The sequence below is a fragment of the Pempheris klunzingeri genome, chromosome 3 (genome assembly GCF_042242105.1).
Source record: "Pempheris klunzingeri isolate RE-2024b chromosome 3, fPemKlu1.hap1, whole genome shotgun sequence".
Classification (NCBI taxonomy): domain Eukaryota; kingdom Metazoa; phylum Chordata; class Actinopteri; order Acropomatiformes; family Pempheridae; genus Pempheris; species Pempheris klunzingeri.
In genome coordinates, this window is record NC_092014.1 from 26301224 (window position 1) to 26320117 (window position 18894).

An 18894-nucleotide genomic window follows, 5' to 3' on the forward strand; every position below is an offset into this window, starting at 1 on the left:
TTGGTGCCCACTGGGTGAATCCATGGACCTGCAAAGCTAAATGTGTCATTTCTCCATCATCCTCGGCTGTAAATTGGTTTAGTGCTAATTGGTCAACACCCTAAACTAAGATGGTGACCGTGGTAAACATCAGCATGTGGTCTTTAGTGGAGACACAGGTGGAGGAGGTAAACCAGAGAAGCTCATCAGGCTCCAGGTAAACATCCATCTCTGCACCACGATGACATGAAAACAGAATTATAGCAAAAACACAGGGTCAAAGTTTGGCTGAGATCAGATCAGAGGAGCTCACAGTGAGGGAGGGAGGGACGACACCCCAAATACAAGCTGAGCTCAGAGCTCAAACACCGAACAAAGAAAAGGGCTCGTGGTCTTAATTCTGCATCACACACACACACACACACACACCCCCACAGTATACTGTCCCTGGAATGAGGGGGCCATGTCCCCGGAGTCCTCAGCTCCTCTGAAGGAGAACCAGTCCATCGGTGACACAGAGCAGCATGAGGAGCCTCCTCTGTTCACAGCAAGGGCCCCCTCTCACATATCATATGAGATATTCTGCTGGGGGGGGGAGGGGGGGCTGGAGCTTTATCAAAGAGCTGACATGAGTTATTAACAGGACCACATCCTCCTATTAGTGATTGCAGTTTGAAATGTGAGGAAAAATTACTTTCTGGCTTCAATTATGCAGCACACTTCCTGCAGGCAGCGCGTTAGGCGACACACAGGGAATAATTAGTGAGCTCTGCTCTGCTCTGGATGGTCCTCAGCGCTCAGTGTCCCATGGTGGGTCTGGACAGGGATGGGGGCGCTGCGGTGGGACAATACAGCCGCTCTTCCCCAGTTAACCAGGCAGCTAGTTTGGATTAGTGAGTTTAGTGATGCTTGGCAGTTTTTTTTTTCACTCAGCCAACTCAAAGCTGCAGGTGTGATTAGTCAAACTCCTGTGGAGCCCATGAAATACCTGTGGAATAAAAATCTTTAAGTTGGGTGGTTAAGAACTAATTACTGTGGAGCCTACGGTGACATCTGTACAGTTTTTTGTCTGATAAACATCACCAAACAGAGTCTCTGCTTTAAACAGTACTGTTTAAATAAATGTGACAGGAGCCAGTACTGACATGATGATGTAAACTATTCAGTCATGACTCATCCTGTGTCTCACCTCAGTGATTTAGAATGTGACCATGAAGACAGCAGCCTTTCTTGACTGTTTATGTCAGTGCAGTTAGCCTACGAATGGCACTTCGCCGCCCCCCCCTGTGCCCCCCTGCATTTGGCACCTACACACTCCAGCAGTAAACCACTTTTATCCAGCCTGGTGTTTACTAGAGGCCTCTGGGCTCCCCCCTCCTTCTCAGCTGGCAGAGAAGACCGTCTGGAGATGTGAGCTGTGTCAGAGGCTTGTGACAGGCCAGTGGGAGGGATTGACCAGAGGACCACTCATCTTCCTAAACTCGCAGTGGATCTGTGAGGTGAGGTGTCGCGTCCTAAAATAGCCCAAGGGAGAGTATAAAGAGCACCGGGGGGGGGCCTGGCCTGCAGAGGGACAGCTCCACTGATCATACACAGGAGGACACTGGACAGCACAAGAGCCACAGAGGCACTGCTTCATCTTTCTGCAGGAGAACAACTGTTCAGAACAAAGTCCAACTTAGTCTTTGCCAGGATTTGACTTTTTTTTCTGCAAGAAGAAAAACCCAACTCTAAGCAGGATGAAGTACTATCAGTGCCCCGTGTCCGGACTCGAGGCTTACACCCAGGACTGCGGTGTCCTGGTTGGCTGTAAGAGCTCTGCTTCTCTGAAGCCAATCCGCAGCGTGCACTTCCCCAATGATATCATTTTCCAAGACTGCGTACGACAGGGTGAGCTGGAGAGGATTGGATGTTTCATCCGAGCCAGAAGAGTCAGCCTGGACACCATCTATCACTCTGGTGAGAGCCCATGAAATAAATCAGTCAGACTTCTGCAGTTCCAAATCTTGCTTATTCATCCACAACATAACTCTATGCTGTTTGTCGCTGCCCTCTCCGTGAAGGCATGGCTGCCATCCATGAGGCCGTCCTGTCAGGGAACCTGGAGTGCGTGAAGCTGCTGGTCCACCACGGAGCAGATCTCCACCAGCGGGACGAGGAGGGATGGACCCCGCTGCACATGGCCTGCAGCGACGGCTTCCCACACATCGCACGGTGAGCATCTCCCTTTTGATTTTACACAAATGAAAAGTGACTGACAGCAAAAGCTCATTTCAACTCAAAGGAAAACTATTCCCTTTTGTTACCAGCAGCCACGTGGCTGTGAAAAGAGTTAAAAGCTAAAACCAGCAGCAACATCTAGGAACCAAAAGCTACAGGTCACACCAGACCGAGTAAGGCTGTAGAAGCAGAGCTCCTGAGTGTACTGAACAGAGAATGGGTGCGTTTTGTTTGGCTTCCTATGAGTAAGAAGAGGGAGAGCGTGTTATTTCTTTACAGCTACACTGCTGGTAAACCGAGGTGTTGCTGCTGATGACTTATCATTTCTCTCAGAATGTCGCCAGTGTTTAGAGGCTGACATCACATTGGCTCCACAGCTCTCCTACAGAGCTCAGAGAGGCTGGAGATCTGCTGCATTCTAGCACTCCGCTGACCTTCCTCGTGCCAAAGTAGCAGTTGAGTTTGCTGATGTGGCAGACCAACAGGATTTGATCTTCTGGTACTAAGCGGGGCTCCGCTGTGTTTCTTCCAGCTACCTTCTGTCGTTGGGTGCCGACCCGGAGCTGGAGAACGACTGCGGGGAGAAGCCAGCCGACCTCATTGACTCAGACAACAAGGAGCTGCTGGAGCTCTTCGGGCTTGCTGTCAATGATTGAGACCATCTTTCTTCAACAGCCACAAACTTGTGTGAAACCTACTGCCCAGTCACCCAACTGCTCTGCAGGGGTGGACAGAAAAAGCCAAGTCAGTCCAGCCTCTGGGTTCTGTGAGCTGCCTCTGCTCTGGAGGAGCCGGCTGCCTCCCGAATGGAGTGAACTTGTGCTGGTCGGGGCCGGCCTCTGACCTGCAGCAGTCCACATTTACTGTATCCTGTGAGAGCTTCAGATCTTGTGAATTATACTGCAGAGAACTGAATGAATCATTTGATTCAATGCTGGCGTTGCAGGGATTAGGAGGGCTTCGAAATGTTGTGAAACTCGAAACTGTTGTTGCCGCTCAGCTCATTAGTGCCTCTGTGAGCTAAAATTAGCAAAAGCAAACAGGCTTGTGTTGACTGCCTTACTGGAAAAGGTTTGCAAATGCCTTTTTTTTTTATTGAACTCTTGCCTTCTACTCATTTTTAGTTGACTGGATTCACTAGTGATTGTTTATATGACTTTTTATACTGTTGAAAATAAAGTTTGTTCCTTTAAGATACAAAACTCAGCATTGTCAAATCCATGCAGGTTAACAGAAGCAGCTCCACAAATAAAACAATTGTTAAGAATGGAGCAAAGGAGCAAGTGTCATGTGAAATAGGTCAAACCCACAGGGAAATATCAGCCCACCTCATTTTTCCTCCTGCCCACGACACCCTCAACCTCATTTTTAAGAGCAGACAGCGGTTTCTGACAAAAATGACGATAAACTCAAAGGCGCCAAAACATCAGACACAGTTAGCAATTAACTGATGAATGTAGTGTTTCATTTAGCAGCTAGAAATCCAGTTTTAGTTTTCTCAGCTGGAGCCCAAAACGAAGCTGAAGGTCAGCGTTGGACTTCCATTCATCAGGAGATCAGAAACAAAACTCCTGACTCATGAATGCTAATGTTGCTCTGCAGCTTCTAGATGGTAAGTAACACGTTCAACTTTAGAACGTGAAAACACTCAACCGTTGCAGCTTTAAAGATACCAGAACGTAGTCTGAACGGCCAAAATCATGAAATCTGTAAAAAATCTCCATTTCAAAAGGAAATATGTCTGTGATAGAAAGTATTCATTAAAAGTCTGTTGAGGCTCATTACTGGAAACACAAAACAACCTGCTTCATCTCATCAAGAGGGATTAAAGTCAGAATCAGTCAGCTGCAAAATGAAATTCAGGTCATATGCTTTCAAACTGCTGCCACAGAGGCTTCTGGGGTGGGGGGCAATCAACCATACTGATGAAACATGAGGCAGGAGGCACACAGTGCATGTGATGCTTTTTTTTAATTTTTTTATTTCATCCCATAATAAACCTATCAACAGAGTGCACCAGGCTCCAGATGTCCTTTACATTACTTCAGATGTAGAAATACAAAAACGGTTATTTACAGTCAATATAAAAGTGAAGTCCATGGCCAGGCCTCTGCAAAGGTGCAGTTCTCTCCAAGTCTAAGAGTTGGCCGCCACCACGGGTTCATTCTTTAAACTTCCACTCCTGTCGGCACATGGGGCACTGCTGCTGGACCTGCTGCGAGTTCAGCCATTTCAAGATGCAGTGCATGTGGAAACAGTGGGAGCACTGACCCCAGACCAGTGGGCAGTCATCCCCAGGCACTTTACCTGCAACACAAGTTTAATATAACAACTCAAAGGCAAGAAAGTTAACCATCAATACTCAAAACTGACCAGAAATGACCAGTGAGGGCATTTACCATCTACTATGCTTTCATTATTCTATCATTACAGCTGCTGGAGTTATAGAAAATATATATATATATATATATATATATATATATATGTGTGTGTGTGTGTGTGTGTGTGTGTGTGTGTGTGTGTGTGTGTGTGTGTATATATATATATATATATATATATGTACACACACACAGTATATAGAATAGAGCTAAACATTTCTGTCAGCAGCTCTGTTAAATTACTGCCAAAATGTTGTGGTGCATGGAGTTAGTTACAGAAGTGTCAATTGTGGTTTAAGGATAGGATAACTCCAATATTTTTAAACCTGGGCAATTTTTTTTTTCATGTTTTCATATTCTTCCGTGTTCTTCAAGTTAAAATGAATGTTTTTGTCAGTGGAGTTTGGTGGCTTTGGAGGGAACGACATCCGTAAGGATCCTTTCCATAATGTTGACACCTCTAATAACAATCTGAGCCTGTCAGCGGCAAAAACAAGTACTTCTAGTGGACGTGCTTCGATCGGGCGAGAGAGAAATCTCCTTTAGCCTCGACACAGTCTCCTCGGCTCACACTCTGGTCCAGGGGCCGTGATTAAGACCCCTGTGGGACTTAAAGTCGGGGAAACGCTGTCTCTGGAGCCCAGTTTAGCTGCCTGACTATTTGGGATGGCTGACACCCCCCTGATGAGGAGTGGAGCTCTGTTGCTATGGTTACCAAGGTTGCAGGTGATAGCTGTGCTCCAGACAGACTGTCTCCTGTTGGAGAAACGTGCTGACATGACCTGGAGATTCAGACAAGGTGATCTGGGATAACGTGGAGGGCCATAGGTCCTTGTTTAGATCTGGGGTGTGCATTTCAAGCATAAGTACTATTCACTAATGCTCCTGACAGGGTAAAATATACTTAAATATACTATAGTCTTATAAACAATTAGATTTTTTATAATCTAGCGAATGTTCATGGCCCATCCCTAATAAATACAATGTTGGTTTACACCAATAATATTCATCTCTTTTTGTAGTGTGCATGCTTATAGTGTTGTGTGGTGCTAAATGGATTGAACTTCATGGCTACCTACTTAGAGCCAGGCAGCTAATGCCCCGTTCATCACGCCGGTTAGCTTTGGTTAGTACTCACAGTCTGGGCAGCAGCCATTGAAGGGCATCCTGCAGATCCCACAGTTTTCATCGTTAGCCACCCACAACCACGAGGCCACTCCGTTCCACTGCCGGATCTTCACCTTCATCCTCCTCCGTGTCTGACAAGAGAGAGCCGTGGATGTATTATGGAGAGCAGAACACACTGCAACAACATAGACACAGCAGCTAGCGTTAGCATTAGCATATGAGCTAGTGTTGACAGATAACTTCTGTAGCTAGCAGCTAGTTGTTCTTAAATATACAACATTTAGTAGCCAACTTACTGGGTAGCGTTTGACGCCTCCTTTAGATATCCAGAGTTACGTAATAATGTCTCTTTGCAAACCAGAAATCATATTATGGCTGAAGTTAAGGTTAGTGTGTTAATGTTTCACTGTAGCCACCCGGGGGAAAAAATCCTTCTTCTTCGTCGACTACAATTTCGGTCGGCTTTAACGCTGGGAGGCGAAACACTGCCCTCCAACGATTTTTACAGATACATCTGAGAGGGAGATAATATTCTTATTAGAAAAGAGCACATATCAATCATTTTATCAGCTCTTTAATTGTTTCAATTTCCTGTTTGATTTCATCACAGTTCTACACATTTGATCAAATAAAATACATTGTCAAAAATTAAACTGGTGGCTCCCAACATTTTGGAGTGATCAAAAAACCCATGTCACATTTTAGATTTCTTCCTAAAATTAAGTTAACAAAAAATTAAAAGAAACTTATCTTGTGTATTTGCTAGTTGTTTTGGTTCAGCTGTGTTTTGTCTTACAGGTCGGCTGAGCTCAATGCTACAGTCAGATTTTAGGATTGATCATACTACAGTTTAATTAAAGTTCTATTCAAATAATAGTTTCAGATTGACAGTTCCCTCACTTCACTCATTTTACAATAATCACAATCACTGCAAAATCATTTTATTTCAGTGGGGTTGTTGCCAATCCTGTATTAAAATACAAGCTGCCATTTGTTTCATATTCATTTACCAATAAATACTGAAATACATCCAGTTCAATTCGATTACATCAGTTTACTTCAATAACTTACATCAATTAAATTTAGTTAAATAACTACATCTGTTACATCAATTCAATTCAAATAATATCTCATCAAAAAGATTCCATGGAACTAGGTTCGTCCTGTTTATTCTGAGTCCCCACTTCACATGTCCTTGCTGGACCGGTCCTCGCTCTGGGTGTACTCTGCATCAATGTCCTGGTGTGTCGTGGCATACAGGGTGTCATCAGAGTCCTGGTTGCGGACGTGGAGTTGGACATCGCTTGGGGTGAGGCCCTCAGCACTACTTCCAAGTAAAGCACATGGTCATCAGCAGCGTGAGACAAACTGGAAAAAAGCTCAGAGGGTTTCCCATCTCTGAATAACAACTAGGTGTGACTAAAATCAGCATGTTTGTTTTTTAGGAGCAGTTTCCTGCTCCTGGTGTGCTGTATTGGAGGAATTTGCATCAGATTGAAAAACTCTATGTTCAAATGAAAAAAACATTGATACCTCGTCATTTCCTGTGCTTGCTCCCTCATTTCTTGCAGTTCTTTTTTCGACACTTGGTAAACAAGTGCCACGCCGATGCAGTCTCCCATGACATTGATGACAGTGTTGCAGCGGTCTCTGAAAGGCACAGACAACATTAGACTATGAGGATACATGCTGATCAGCATCTGGTTGCACCAGTTCTTTGTATGTTCAAACTTTGCATAATTGAAACCTGAGTGTTTACTATGTGAAGATTGGTTACACCACACAAACTATTTCTTAGCTCAGCTGTACCCAAATATCTGAGCCCGGTTCTATTAGAGCTTTCCTCCCGTTAAAGGGGAGTTTTTCTTACCACTGTCCCCTAATGCCTGATGCTTCCTCGTGCGGGGATTCTTGAATCCTTCATTTTGAATTCTTGAATTGTTGGGTCTCTCTTAACTATCAATTATAATATAATATCAATTAGGTTGTGTGACTTTGTTGTTTTAATGGTTCAGTTTGGATCCAAGACAATATTTGATCGAGGCAGCGATTTAGCAGCAACTACTGTGTTCTGCAAGGTAAGATGTTAATGGAGTCTGGTGGCATTGAAGAGAGCAATAAAACGACTGTTTCCGGTTAAGCAAAACTGATCTCACAGGCTATATAATGGTTACATAATGTTGTCAGACATTTAAAATGACTATCTGAGCCTGTCAGAGGCAAAAAGAGCATTTTTAGTGGACATACTTTCATCGCAGCCCATTAGGATTACGTTGAGCAATTTCAGCAGGTTTCGGGGCTGTCGTTCTACTGGACCAATTCCAAATCTTCCAGTCATTTTAAATTCAAAATATGTAAAAATAGGGGCCAGGTTTAAAAATACCAAAGTTATCATTCTTTATTAGCTAAAACATTTAAGTTTTAAGTTGCTGCAACCGGATTTAGTAAATCGCTGGTTTGAGACTAGATATCAGGAGGATATCTAATCAGGACGGACTGAGTAATCAATAAAATTAGTACCACATAGAAAAGAGTAGCTGTAGTAATCTATTCTTGGGACATTTTGTATCAATGTCTAGTTCTGAACAAAAGATCAAACTTACAGGAGCCACTCTACAGCCACCAGAATGGAGGCTTCCTTCGCAGGTAAACCAACTGCCGTCAAAACAAAGAGAGTGGTCACTGCTCCTGTGGCTGGGATCCCTGCTGCTCCGATGCTGGAAATGGCTGATGTCACACTGCAGATCAAACACAGATGCTGCAAGTCCACTACTGGACTGTGCCTTTTTAAAGTCTCTTCCTCTTAAGAGGTCCCATATTATATATTCTTAACCAATGTTAGTGCTTAGATGAGACTGTGTTGAGATGTGAGTTCCTTAAGAACAGGGAGAGTGGCTTACGATAGGGTAATTAGTTGGCTCAAGTCCAGATGGATATGGTTGAGCTGGGCGATGAAAACTGCTGCAACCACCTCGTAAAGAGCAGTTCCGTCCATGTTGATGTTGGTCCCAATGGGCAGCATGAAGCGAGTGACTCTTTTGTCGATCTTAAGTCGCTCCTCACAACATTGGAAAGTAAGCGGTAGTGTGGCAGAGCTGGGAGAAACACAGTGCATCTTTTAATTTACTCATATCAAAAAATAACTTGGCTCAGACTGCTGTGATGATGAATGTACAAATGAGCAGTTGCATTGACCTCTAAGCTCTCTGGGATTCTCTGGTGCATCATCTTACCTGGACGAGATAAGCAGTGCAGTCAGTAAAGCAGGAGAAACCCCCTTCACAACATCACAGGGGTTACTTCTCGCACACAGGAAATAGACCAGTGGGAGAACTAACGTTCCATGGATTATTAGCCTGTAACACACAATGAATGCACAATTAATACTGATTAAATCAAATACAATTACCAAGTTTGCATCCACGCTGCAGCTGCTGGGTGGGAGACTAAGTGCGAGACTATGTAACTTGTGAAAGGAGTTTGAAAGGACTTTATCTGATAGGACTGTTGTAATACAATACACAGGTAGAGAAGCTACGGTGGCTGATGAGTATTCACGTTCCCTTTGCTTTTTCTTGTAAATGATCCTCCATTTGTCACAACACAAAATGGTATTCCTCCTCTTTCTTCTTCGTCTTCCAACCGGTGCATTCGTGCCACCAAATTCAAGCTGCTACTTCAATGTAAAAATATGAAAAGCTCAGTTTTTGCCATTCTGGACTGCTGTAGAAAAATGGTGACTCCATGGAAGAGGACCTGCTCCCTATATAGATATAAAGGGTTCATTCTTAGGCAACGAAACACAACATTTCAGGTGATATACACTACTGAAAAGAGAATTATGGATATTATTTTCCATTTCTGCCAATAGATCCCCCTAAATCCTACACAGTGCACTTTTAAAAGTTGCATAGTAAGGCCTAGTCTGTACTTTTCTGTAGGACTCATTGCTTGTTTAGTAACTGATCACAAATAGTTGTTTAGAGTCAGGAATGATCAAGAACAAATGTTGCACTTAAAGACTGGTAAACCATTTTGTCAGAAAACAAAATGTGCTTCACTAGTTCCTTAGAAAGTCAGAAATGCTGCTAAATGTAGAGCCATGCTGCCACTTCATCAACAGTGCTAAAACAGTGAAAGTTAACATACCCCAGAACAACCACTAACATGAACTTTAAAAGTTTGAAGGTAGTCTCCCAGTCATGGACCTCAATGACGTGGCTTGCAATCATGAACACCACTCCAACTGGCAAGTACCTGGAAAGAAAACCATGAAATGAAAACAACTGAAGGCTTTGTTAATAGAGACAGTCGTCTGAATACTATCAATATAACATTCCAAAACAAACCAGTTATGTTTCCTGCACTTCAGAAAATGGAGGAAATCAAATGTGATTACGAATTCAGATGGCAGGACACCAAAACATTTATCTGAAATACTTTTAGAACACATGCAGCATTTAACAGGAGGAGGAGGGTGAAAGACACTGCCATGTTTAGTCAGAAAAGACCCCATATTTGTACTAGACTGAGCGTTTCATTATCATCACATCTTTTAACATTCCTACACCACAGGGAAGACTAAGGTCTTGGGTTGAAATGGATATCCTTTTCATTCTTATAACTCATTTTGACAGCAAGTTATTAACCATGAAAGACAATCTTATACACTGTGACAACCAACGCCATCATGTGGTAGCTTGTCACAAAGTGTGGAGGAGTTGTCCCTGTAGTTATCAGTGGGGTTTCAGGAAAAATGGGATTTTCAAACACATTTGTAACTTTAAAGCTTTTTTAAGCTAAAGACAACAACAAATCAGTTTTCAGTGTGTTTGTCTAATTGTTTAAACCATGAATGTGAGTCATGCTTATTTGTTTGGCTTATTCTTATCAGTAAAATTAAGAAATGTAGTGTTTTATTAAAGGGATACTTCCATAACAACTCATTATGACTGTAATATCTAATGGATGTCACAACCGTGGCAACCAGCCCCACTGATGACAAAGGATTAATGCTGCTACCACACCTTTAGCTAGCACCTGAGAAGTGAACTAATATCAAAGCCGCTACCTTCCTCTTTTTAAGAAATGTTTGAAGTGTTTATGAATCGCCTACAAGCTTGTATTACAAAAACAACAATAACATGAAGCAGCATTACCCTGACCCTTAAAAAATACTAAATGTCTCTTCACCTCAGTGTTTGTGTCATTCCACAATATGGCCAGACAGAAATGAGAATGACATTGCGCCAAATGTTTGGCATCATGTTTTTGCTCTACTAAGCACTGTGACAACCCGCCCTCCCGTACCAGAGTATCAGGTGGACCACGCGTTTTGTGGCTTCATTGAGCACAGTAAGGACCTCTACAATGACTTTTCCTTTTTCTCCCATCCTGTTGAAGGTCACACCAAAAATAAAAGACCAGACAATCAAGCCCAGTGTGTTGGCTCCTTCAACGTAGTGGCCCTCCAGTCGCACGCCTGTCGCATTCTGTAACGACACCAGAAACTCGTTAACAATAAAGGTCTGACAGCACATGCATGTAGCACCGATCATCACTGCAAATGCAAACTTCACAAAATAATCTTGACAATGAACATCATTTACTGTTTCCAGGCTAGAATTTTGCTCCTCTTCAATGTCAAACTCCACCCTCTCAGTCTTGTACTGCAAAAAAAAAAAAGATGAATGTCATCATGAGTCTTACACGGAAAAAGAGGAAATGAGTAGCATATACTGTAGTATGCCTTAATGAAAAACATGCCTGTCGGATGCAAGCTTGAATCAGGTTTTGTGGGACCATGTTCCTATAAACAACAAACACAAGTCAGAAATCAGTAAGCTGTTATACCTGTATATGCCTGTTTTACACCTGTTTTTATGCCTGTTGTAATGCACTTTTTATTTGTATTTTTGTAAGGTGACCTTGAGTGTCATGAAAGGCGCCCTTAAATAAAATGTATTATTATTATCAGTAAGGTTGTGGATGTTGCCAAACACACAAGAAAAGCAGCTGTGATGTGACGTTTGCTTGAAGTTTGCAAAGCTTTGTGCTGCGTTATTTCTACATGAGAAAAAACTGAAATGGATGTGACTCTAAAGGAATAAGAGTGATTTATATCTTCTAGTTAGATTTGTCCAACATTTTAAAAACCTTGCTGAACTGAATATGCAGAGAAACCAGAAATGATGTCAGAACACTTTGTTCTCACCTCACTAGGTCCAACAAAGCATCGACGGTGGAGAAAGACTCATCCTCTTGGTCATCTTTTCTAACAGCGTAAGCAACTCCTGGCTTGATCATCAGTACCAATACTAACCCTACAACAAACAATCCAACACAGCAAGTGTGCTATAGCCCTTCCACATATAACAGGAGCACATCCACACAGTCAAAGTCCTATGGACTGAAAAAGAACAACCAACAAAACTGGTGCATAATTATAACAAAGGTCTGAGATTCCCATTCACATCTGGTTTGTATGTAGGATTGTAAGGTATGTTTGAACATCATACTGTCCCCACTGTAAATGATTGAGATCTTTCCTTTTCAGCATTATATCTTTGTAACATTTGCAACATTTGGATGTGAGAACAGATGTTGTGGCTCATCTGCCATCACTGTGAAGCAGGAAGCAAATTACAGATTTCATCTTTACTATTCACTCTACTGCTACTGATGCTCGGTTGAAAATCCTATCACCTGACTAAATTACAATACAATCATTCATTTTAAAAATTAGTTTTGATGCACCTGTTAAAGGAAAAGTTCAGAGTTTTTGAAGTGTGGTTGTATGAGGTACTTGTCCATAGTCAGTGTATTGTAGGCAGTGACAATGGATAAATATGATACAACTTCCACTTCAAAAGATTTGACCTATGCTTTTAATGTGGGAGACTTTCATCCATCTGACTGGTTCCTGACGTTTTGGAACATTACATAATTTCAGTGCAGCACCTTTCCAAATAAAGCAATGTACATCTCTCTTACCTATGGTCACAGACATAAGAGTGGTTGAGACAAAATATATCACTGCACGTGCAGCGATTTTTCTGGAAGTTTCAACACTTAAACCAGAAACACCTATAAAAAAAACAAGAACACAGAAATGTGTGAGGGTGAAATACAATTGATCATATTCTACGATATATGACGCAATAAATGGAACAGTTTTTCAGTTCCTGAAACAGTTTTCCAGGTACTCTGAATAAGAGCGCATAGTGGACTGTCTTCATTGGGACTGATTTCTGACAAAGAAAAGGTTTCAGTTACAGCTTGGGTAGGCAGTTCTCTGGAAAAGACAGCAAAAAAGACAGAATTTGAAAAATGCAGCGCTCCTCTTGCAGTTCTCCCCCCTCTGTCCTGAGCCCCTCCCAACAGACGAGCACAGGCCAGCAGCACAGAGACATGCAGGTGGTTAGCAGCATCAACAAATCCTGTTTGTTATCTCAGTGCTGTTATACTGAATAGCAGCAGTTCTATGAGAATTACTTTTCTTTGCAAACATGAGGACCTGTAAAGCCCTTTGATATGATTCATGGCTAAAGTTACAGTTACATTTAGATATTAATGTTACAGGAAAATGAAGTTAGCATCTTCATCCCAAAGTATTCTCCATCTCGGGAACGCATCCCTGATATTAACTTGTGATTTACTGCATTTGGTGTCAGCCTTTTCCTTTTTTCAGTTGCTTTGCAGTGTAGTCGGTTGTTGCAAAGGCTGGAATAGCAACGTTTTCTGTAGAACTCTCTGCCATCAGATTTCAGTGGCATCTGAAGAGATGCCAACAGGAACACTCACTCTCTCTCTGAAAGGACCTGGGATTGGTCGAAAACTACCGTCAGAGACTAGAAATACTAAAGCCTGAAATCAGAGCAAGGGGAGGCGCTGAGGTTCTTAGACAGCCCCATTTACAATATGCAGTTATTATTATTGATTTTTTGGCCCAGTGACACTAAAACAAACTGCCTACCCCAGCTTTAAGTTGGTGGCGATTATGTAGCTATGTGCCAATGAAGGACAAGAAGAAGAAGAAGAAGAAACAGAGGACTGCAACCAATGTTACAGGCTTTGTAAATATTTAAAAGGTATAGTTCGCATTTTTTGAAGTGGGGTTGCATGAGGTACTTATCCATAGTCAGTGTATTACTTACAGTAGGTGTCAGTCAGCATGTGCCCTGTTTGGAAAAGCCAGTCAGAGTCCCAGCATGAAAGATAAGCAATGCATTGCTGTGGACAGCGACAAGAGGAGAACATATTCTAGCCTCCTAAAAAAGGCTCAAAAGGACCAAAAAGAGATCAAAATCAGTTTAAGTGAACTTAACTCTATATTTAGAATATTTTCACCACTTTACCTTGCAGTCAGACTGTGGAACTGAAGCAATTATATGCTATTATACACATCTTTGCCCTCTTTTAAGCCACCAGACTCCATTTACAAAAACATTTTACCTAGACGAACACAGGAGTTGCTGGTGTACTGCTGTCTCAGTCAGTTACTTTGTTTACATAACTGTGCAACTAAACTAGTTAAGTTTGTTGATTGAGGCAGCTGGAGACTAGCAGCTCCAGTGTTCTGTAAAATAAAATTACCGTTTTTGTCTGTGAGTTTTCTGATGCAATGTAAAGTAGTGAAAATATTCTAAATACAGCATGCACTTAAGCTGATATTGATTTTTATTTTAGATGGGCCTTTTCCTATGTGGCAAAAACACATTTTCCTGCTGCCCCCATCCATAAGAGCACATCACTTAGCTTGCATGCCGGGACTGCAGCCAAACTGTGTGCGTGCTGACTGCATAATACTGCAGGTTATACGTTGACATTGAATAAGTACCTCATACAACTCGAATTCAAATAATCTGAACTTTCCTCTTACAAATGAAAATTGAATTCATGAACAATAAAATACAGTTGCACGATTCAACACACTGTGAGGTTTTGCTGCTCCAGTCATACTTGGTCTAGTACGACCAGTAGTTTATGGTAGCTAATGTTAGCAAAGTTAAAGTAGATATTGCTGTGTAAATGTCAATACTGAGTGAGTTTGTTGACTCTTATATGCTTGTGCTCCTATTACTCTACGTTTTATCATTTACCATTATTATGTAATTGTGAGTTTAGGCCCCAGTGGCTTGAGTTACACAGACGGAAGGATTCACTTTTAATTTTGGTTTAATAAACTTGTCAAACTACCAGTTTGCTCCTTCTAAATGCTATGGTTATAACACACAGTACCTAATGTAACAGTTAACAGTGTGAGAAATAGTACAGTGCCTTACCTGTTATCACACTTGTAACAATGAGAGGAACAGTCACCATCTGAAGCATCTGCATGAGTATTTCTCCTGGAAAGCTGAGGTAGATTTGGTCCAACTCGGACAAATGGACATAGATCTTGATAATGAAGCCAAGGCCAACACCTATGACACAATAAAAAACATTTTAGAAATTAAGCACAGAAAGTGGTTTAAGATACTCAGAATAATAATGGGAGAGAGGTAAAACAATGTTAAAACAGCTTTTTCACAAAAAGAGATTCATTCTTTTCGGCCAACCATGAATCGTATAGTGGAAAATCATAGAACACATCAAAAAACAGATCCAGGTTGAGGTAGTGTGCCACAGTGATAATACTGATATACCAGTGGATGGCGCCAAAAAAAGACACTTTTCAAATTCTACACACACAATAAGTCATGGTGTCCAAGATACCTGACCTCATTTTATAGAATAGGCTCAGACTACATCTGAGCAGATATCTAGTGGCTCCTCTAACACTAATAAATCATTATTAACTGCTATTAACTATAACTTGCTATCTTCCCCGGAGTCTTTCTGTGCTTTCTCATCTCTCAGGTTCCTGTTGATCCTGTGGATCCTGGTCCTGGCCCTGCTGATGTGGTTCTCTGGTTCCTGTGGGTCCTGGTCCCGGTCCCGCTAATGTGGTTCTCTGGTTCCTGTGGATCCTGGTCCTGGTTCTGCTGATGTGATTCTCTGGTTCCTACGGATCCTGGTCCTGGTCCCCCTGATGTGGTTCTCCATCAGCCAATGGATGTGCGTCTGTCCAAGGCTACAGCCTGTCCGTCCTTGGGAGCTGGATCTCTCCTTCACTGTGGTGCTCCCGGAGGTTTCTCTTTTCCCACTGGGTTTTTTGAGTTTTTCCTTCCCGAAGAAGGAGGGTCATAAAGGGCAGGTGATGCCTCGGACTGATCCATCAGACCGATCCATTGGCCTCATCGACTGCTGGACTCTTTATTAGATTGTTCGTTCGCTTACACTTCTTGTTTATTTCAGTGAACTTTGTAAAGCACTGTGAGACAACTCTGTTGTGATATTGGGCTATACAAAATAAATTGAATTTAAAAATTGAATTGAATTATTGAATCAAAGAACGTTTTGAAGTGTCCATGAAACACCGAACAAAGTTGAACTACAACAATAGTAACTGGCAACGTTTTAAGTGCGTAGATCCTGTTTCTGTGTCATGCTTAACCAAATTCATTATCATTTGTAAAAATAGATAACTCCAACCTCCAATCTATCAGAATGATCTCATTCACCCTAAAGGACAATAGCTAGAGCTACAGCAATTGAATCCCCAGCTCTTACTTAACTAACAAGCCAGAAAAATAGAACTTTTAAAACGATTCATGAGGCCAATCTGATGTGCCTGTATCATGTGTGCCAAGTCTGGTCTGTAGATACAATCATTCCACGATAGACCCTCAGGATTTAATGTCAATTAATATCAGAAACACGTCACTTTGGGTGTTTTGTTCACTCACACCTGTGTGAGTGAAGTCCCCAACCCTGTGTAAAGCAGCTAAAATGCGCTCTGCCCCCACAGGCAGCCTTACATCAATCATTACATTACTTAACATCTGTGTAATAATTTGTAATAATAATTTTTTATACATACTTTTATATATTTATATTTTTACTTTTGTGTTTGAAGTTTATTCTTATTCTTTTGGAGCTGTGTGTAACAAAAGCAATTTCCCCCTGGGGATTATTAAAGGAATTTTGATTCTGACATTAAATCACTGCTAACATGTAATGCAACAATGACAATAATGTAAGGTTAATGCTCATCACTATAACATCGTGAAAGGGTCCTTACTAAGTACGAATTTCTGGTAAATTACATAACATAACATCACTTGTGAGCTGTCAAAGTAACGTGATTTTTCCGGCGCCATATTCAGTTATATCCGTAGTCAGGATGCTGTGGTTGCCTTGGCAACAGCATGGGCGCTTTTATTTAATTTCATACAAAACACGACAGTAAATGAATTTTGGTGTGATTAAAACGATAATTATTATTATACAGTCACGATGAAACTCTCCTAGGGGATGAATAGAGTATCTATATCAAAGTGTGACTAACTCTTGTACATTTGCCGTTACGAGCTAGCTAACTAGCTAACTAGCTAGCTAACTAGTTCAAATATTTGCCGAACCAAAGTAGCGTCATTGTAAAGAAACTAACGATAACTTTTAGCCAGTTAGTTATCACTTAGTTACTTACCCAGTGCAACAGCTGCTAGACTGGAAGCCAGAAATATATTCTCCAATATGTAACTCAACATCTTCTTACAGCCCCCAGAAGGGTCAGCCTCCTCAGTAACGTTAGCCTCCATTTTCACGCTATCTACTTAGCTAAAAGTAGTAAAAAAAAAAAAAAAAAAAAACTGACATCAGCAAAAAATACAAAACCAATACTTTAAATATTTGAATAGCAGATTGTTTAGCCGATATTTATTAGTTAGATGAACATGTTACTTACTTATTTTGTCCTCTGTTTTTGAACCCATCTGAACGAACAACTCGAACAATCCTCTCTAACCCACACATGATGAGAACCACGGTACCGACGAAGGACAACAGGCCAGACTCCTGGCTGAGGGTAGTTTATGCTAAATATATATATATATATATATATATATATATATATATATATATATATATATATATATATATATATATATATATATATATATATATATATATATATATATATATAAAGCTTTTTAATTGATTATTATATATATATATATATATATATATATATATATATATATATATATATATATATATATATATATATATACACATACACATATATATATACACACACAGGTACAGTAAGGGCTCATAGGCCGTGTGCTGTATATGGACTGTATCATTGTGGCGCATAGATAATGTACAGGATCCTAAAGGTTCTTATGGGACACAGCAGGCCCATGTTGACATGATAAATCATATTTTAAAAAAAATGTTTCACCAATATTCATATAACCCTTTTTGGCACCATATATCCCATTCTCATTATTAAAGCCCAATCTACAAGATGAAAGCTTGTGTACAATATTAAAGGTTTTGCCACTCTCACACACCACTGTGGTTCTGGGACTGGTTAAGCCCTCTTTTCAGGGGGCAGATGATTTAGGTGGGCTGATAATTTCCTGGCCAAAACTGCAGATAAATTGTTTCTAGTTAAGGACATGAGCGATCAAGTGGTCAGTGACGCCAGGACGGCCCTGGGGAAAGATCTAATCAGGCTGTGATGACAAACAGCTGCAGGCACCATGATGTTTAATGAGGCAGTCGGATGCACTGCTAACAAAAGCTCCTTCATATATACATTACATATTTCAGTTTACTGTTTGTTCACTTTCTTTTTGAATTACATGCTGCACGTTCTTAATTTGCAAACAAATTATTACAATTAACACAAATTATTAATATGATGCAGTTGTAAAAGTTAGCCAGGTGACTACCTCGATTTATTCATTATTTGGACAAACATCATTGTTGCTTTCTGAATCTGTTTTTTTCTTTAAAAAAGAAATCTCCATATATAATTCCAACTTGTTTTTTTCTTTTATTTTGCAGAGCGATGGTTTCTTTTAGTCGGTGATTATATATCATATAAATTACCAGTCAAATGGTATCATCTTCAAATGTTGTTTCTTGTGAAGATATTAAAAAGAAATTATTAATCACAAACTTCCTGCACAGTTTAGGTTTTATTGTGTTCTTCACTAATCAATTAAAAAGCTTTCACTTTGCTCTGACAGTATTACCTCGTTTGCATTGTTCAGTCTGATTTTGGTCAGTAAAGTTTACCAGCACAGGGGGCGGGACTTCGGTGTTGTCGCCACTTCCTCAAATTACGCATTTC

At 41.0% G+C, this 18894-nt stretch overlaps 3 protein-coding genes across 3 annotated transcripts; 1 reads left to right on the forward strand and 2 right to left on the reverse strand.

Moving 5' to 3' along the window:
* The first annotated feature begins 1561 nt into the window (after positions 1–1561).
* Positions 1562–3372, forward strand: ppp1r27b (protein phosphatase 1, regulatory subunit 27b). Its single transcript, XM_070828099.1, has 3 exons — positions 1562–1938; positions 2043–2193; positions 2732–3372. Exons 1-3 carry the CDS (start codon positions 1719–1721, stop codon positions 2853–2855), a joined length of 495 nt encoding a protein of 164 aa, XP_070684200.1. The 5' UTR covers positions 1562–1718; the 3' UTR covers positions 2856–3372.
* Positions 3373–4180: 808 nt separating this feature from the next.
* Positions 4181–6118, reverse strand: anapc11 (APC11 anaphase promoting complex subunit 11 homolog (yeast)). The gene is made up of 3 exons (XM_070828209.1): positions 6002–6118; positions 5716–5836; positions 4181–4506 (listed from the first exon to the last, which is right to left on the reverse strand). The coding sequence occupies exons 2-3, from the start codon at positions 5822–5824 to the stop codon at positions 4361–4363; spliced, it is 255 nt and encodes an 84-aa protein (XP_070684310.1). The 5' UTR covers positions 5825–5836; positions 6002–6118; the 3' UTR covers positions 4181–4360.
* Positions 6119–6777: 659 nt separating this feature from the next.
* LOC139198683 (excitatory amino acid transporter 3-like) lies at positions 6778–17299 on the reverse strand. Its single transcript, XM_070827605.1, has 13 exons — positions 17239–17299; positions 14990–15130; positions 12699–12791; positions 11920–12028; positions 11472–11514; positions 11315–11374; positions 11016–11233; positions 9855–9962; positions 8939–9061; positions 8606–8800; positions 8309–8443; positions 7239–7355; positions 6778–7032 (listed from the first exon to the last, which is right to left on the reverse strand). Exons 1-13 carry the CDS (start codon positions 17297–17299, stop codon positions 6891–6893), a joined length of 1545 nt encoding a protein of 514 aa, XP_070683706.1. The 3' UTR covers positions 6778–6890.
* Between the last annotated feature and the right edge of the window lie 1595 nt (positions 17300–18894).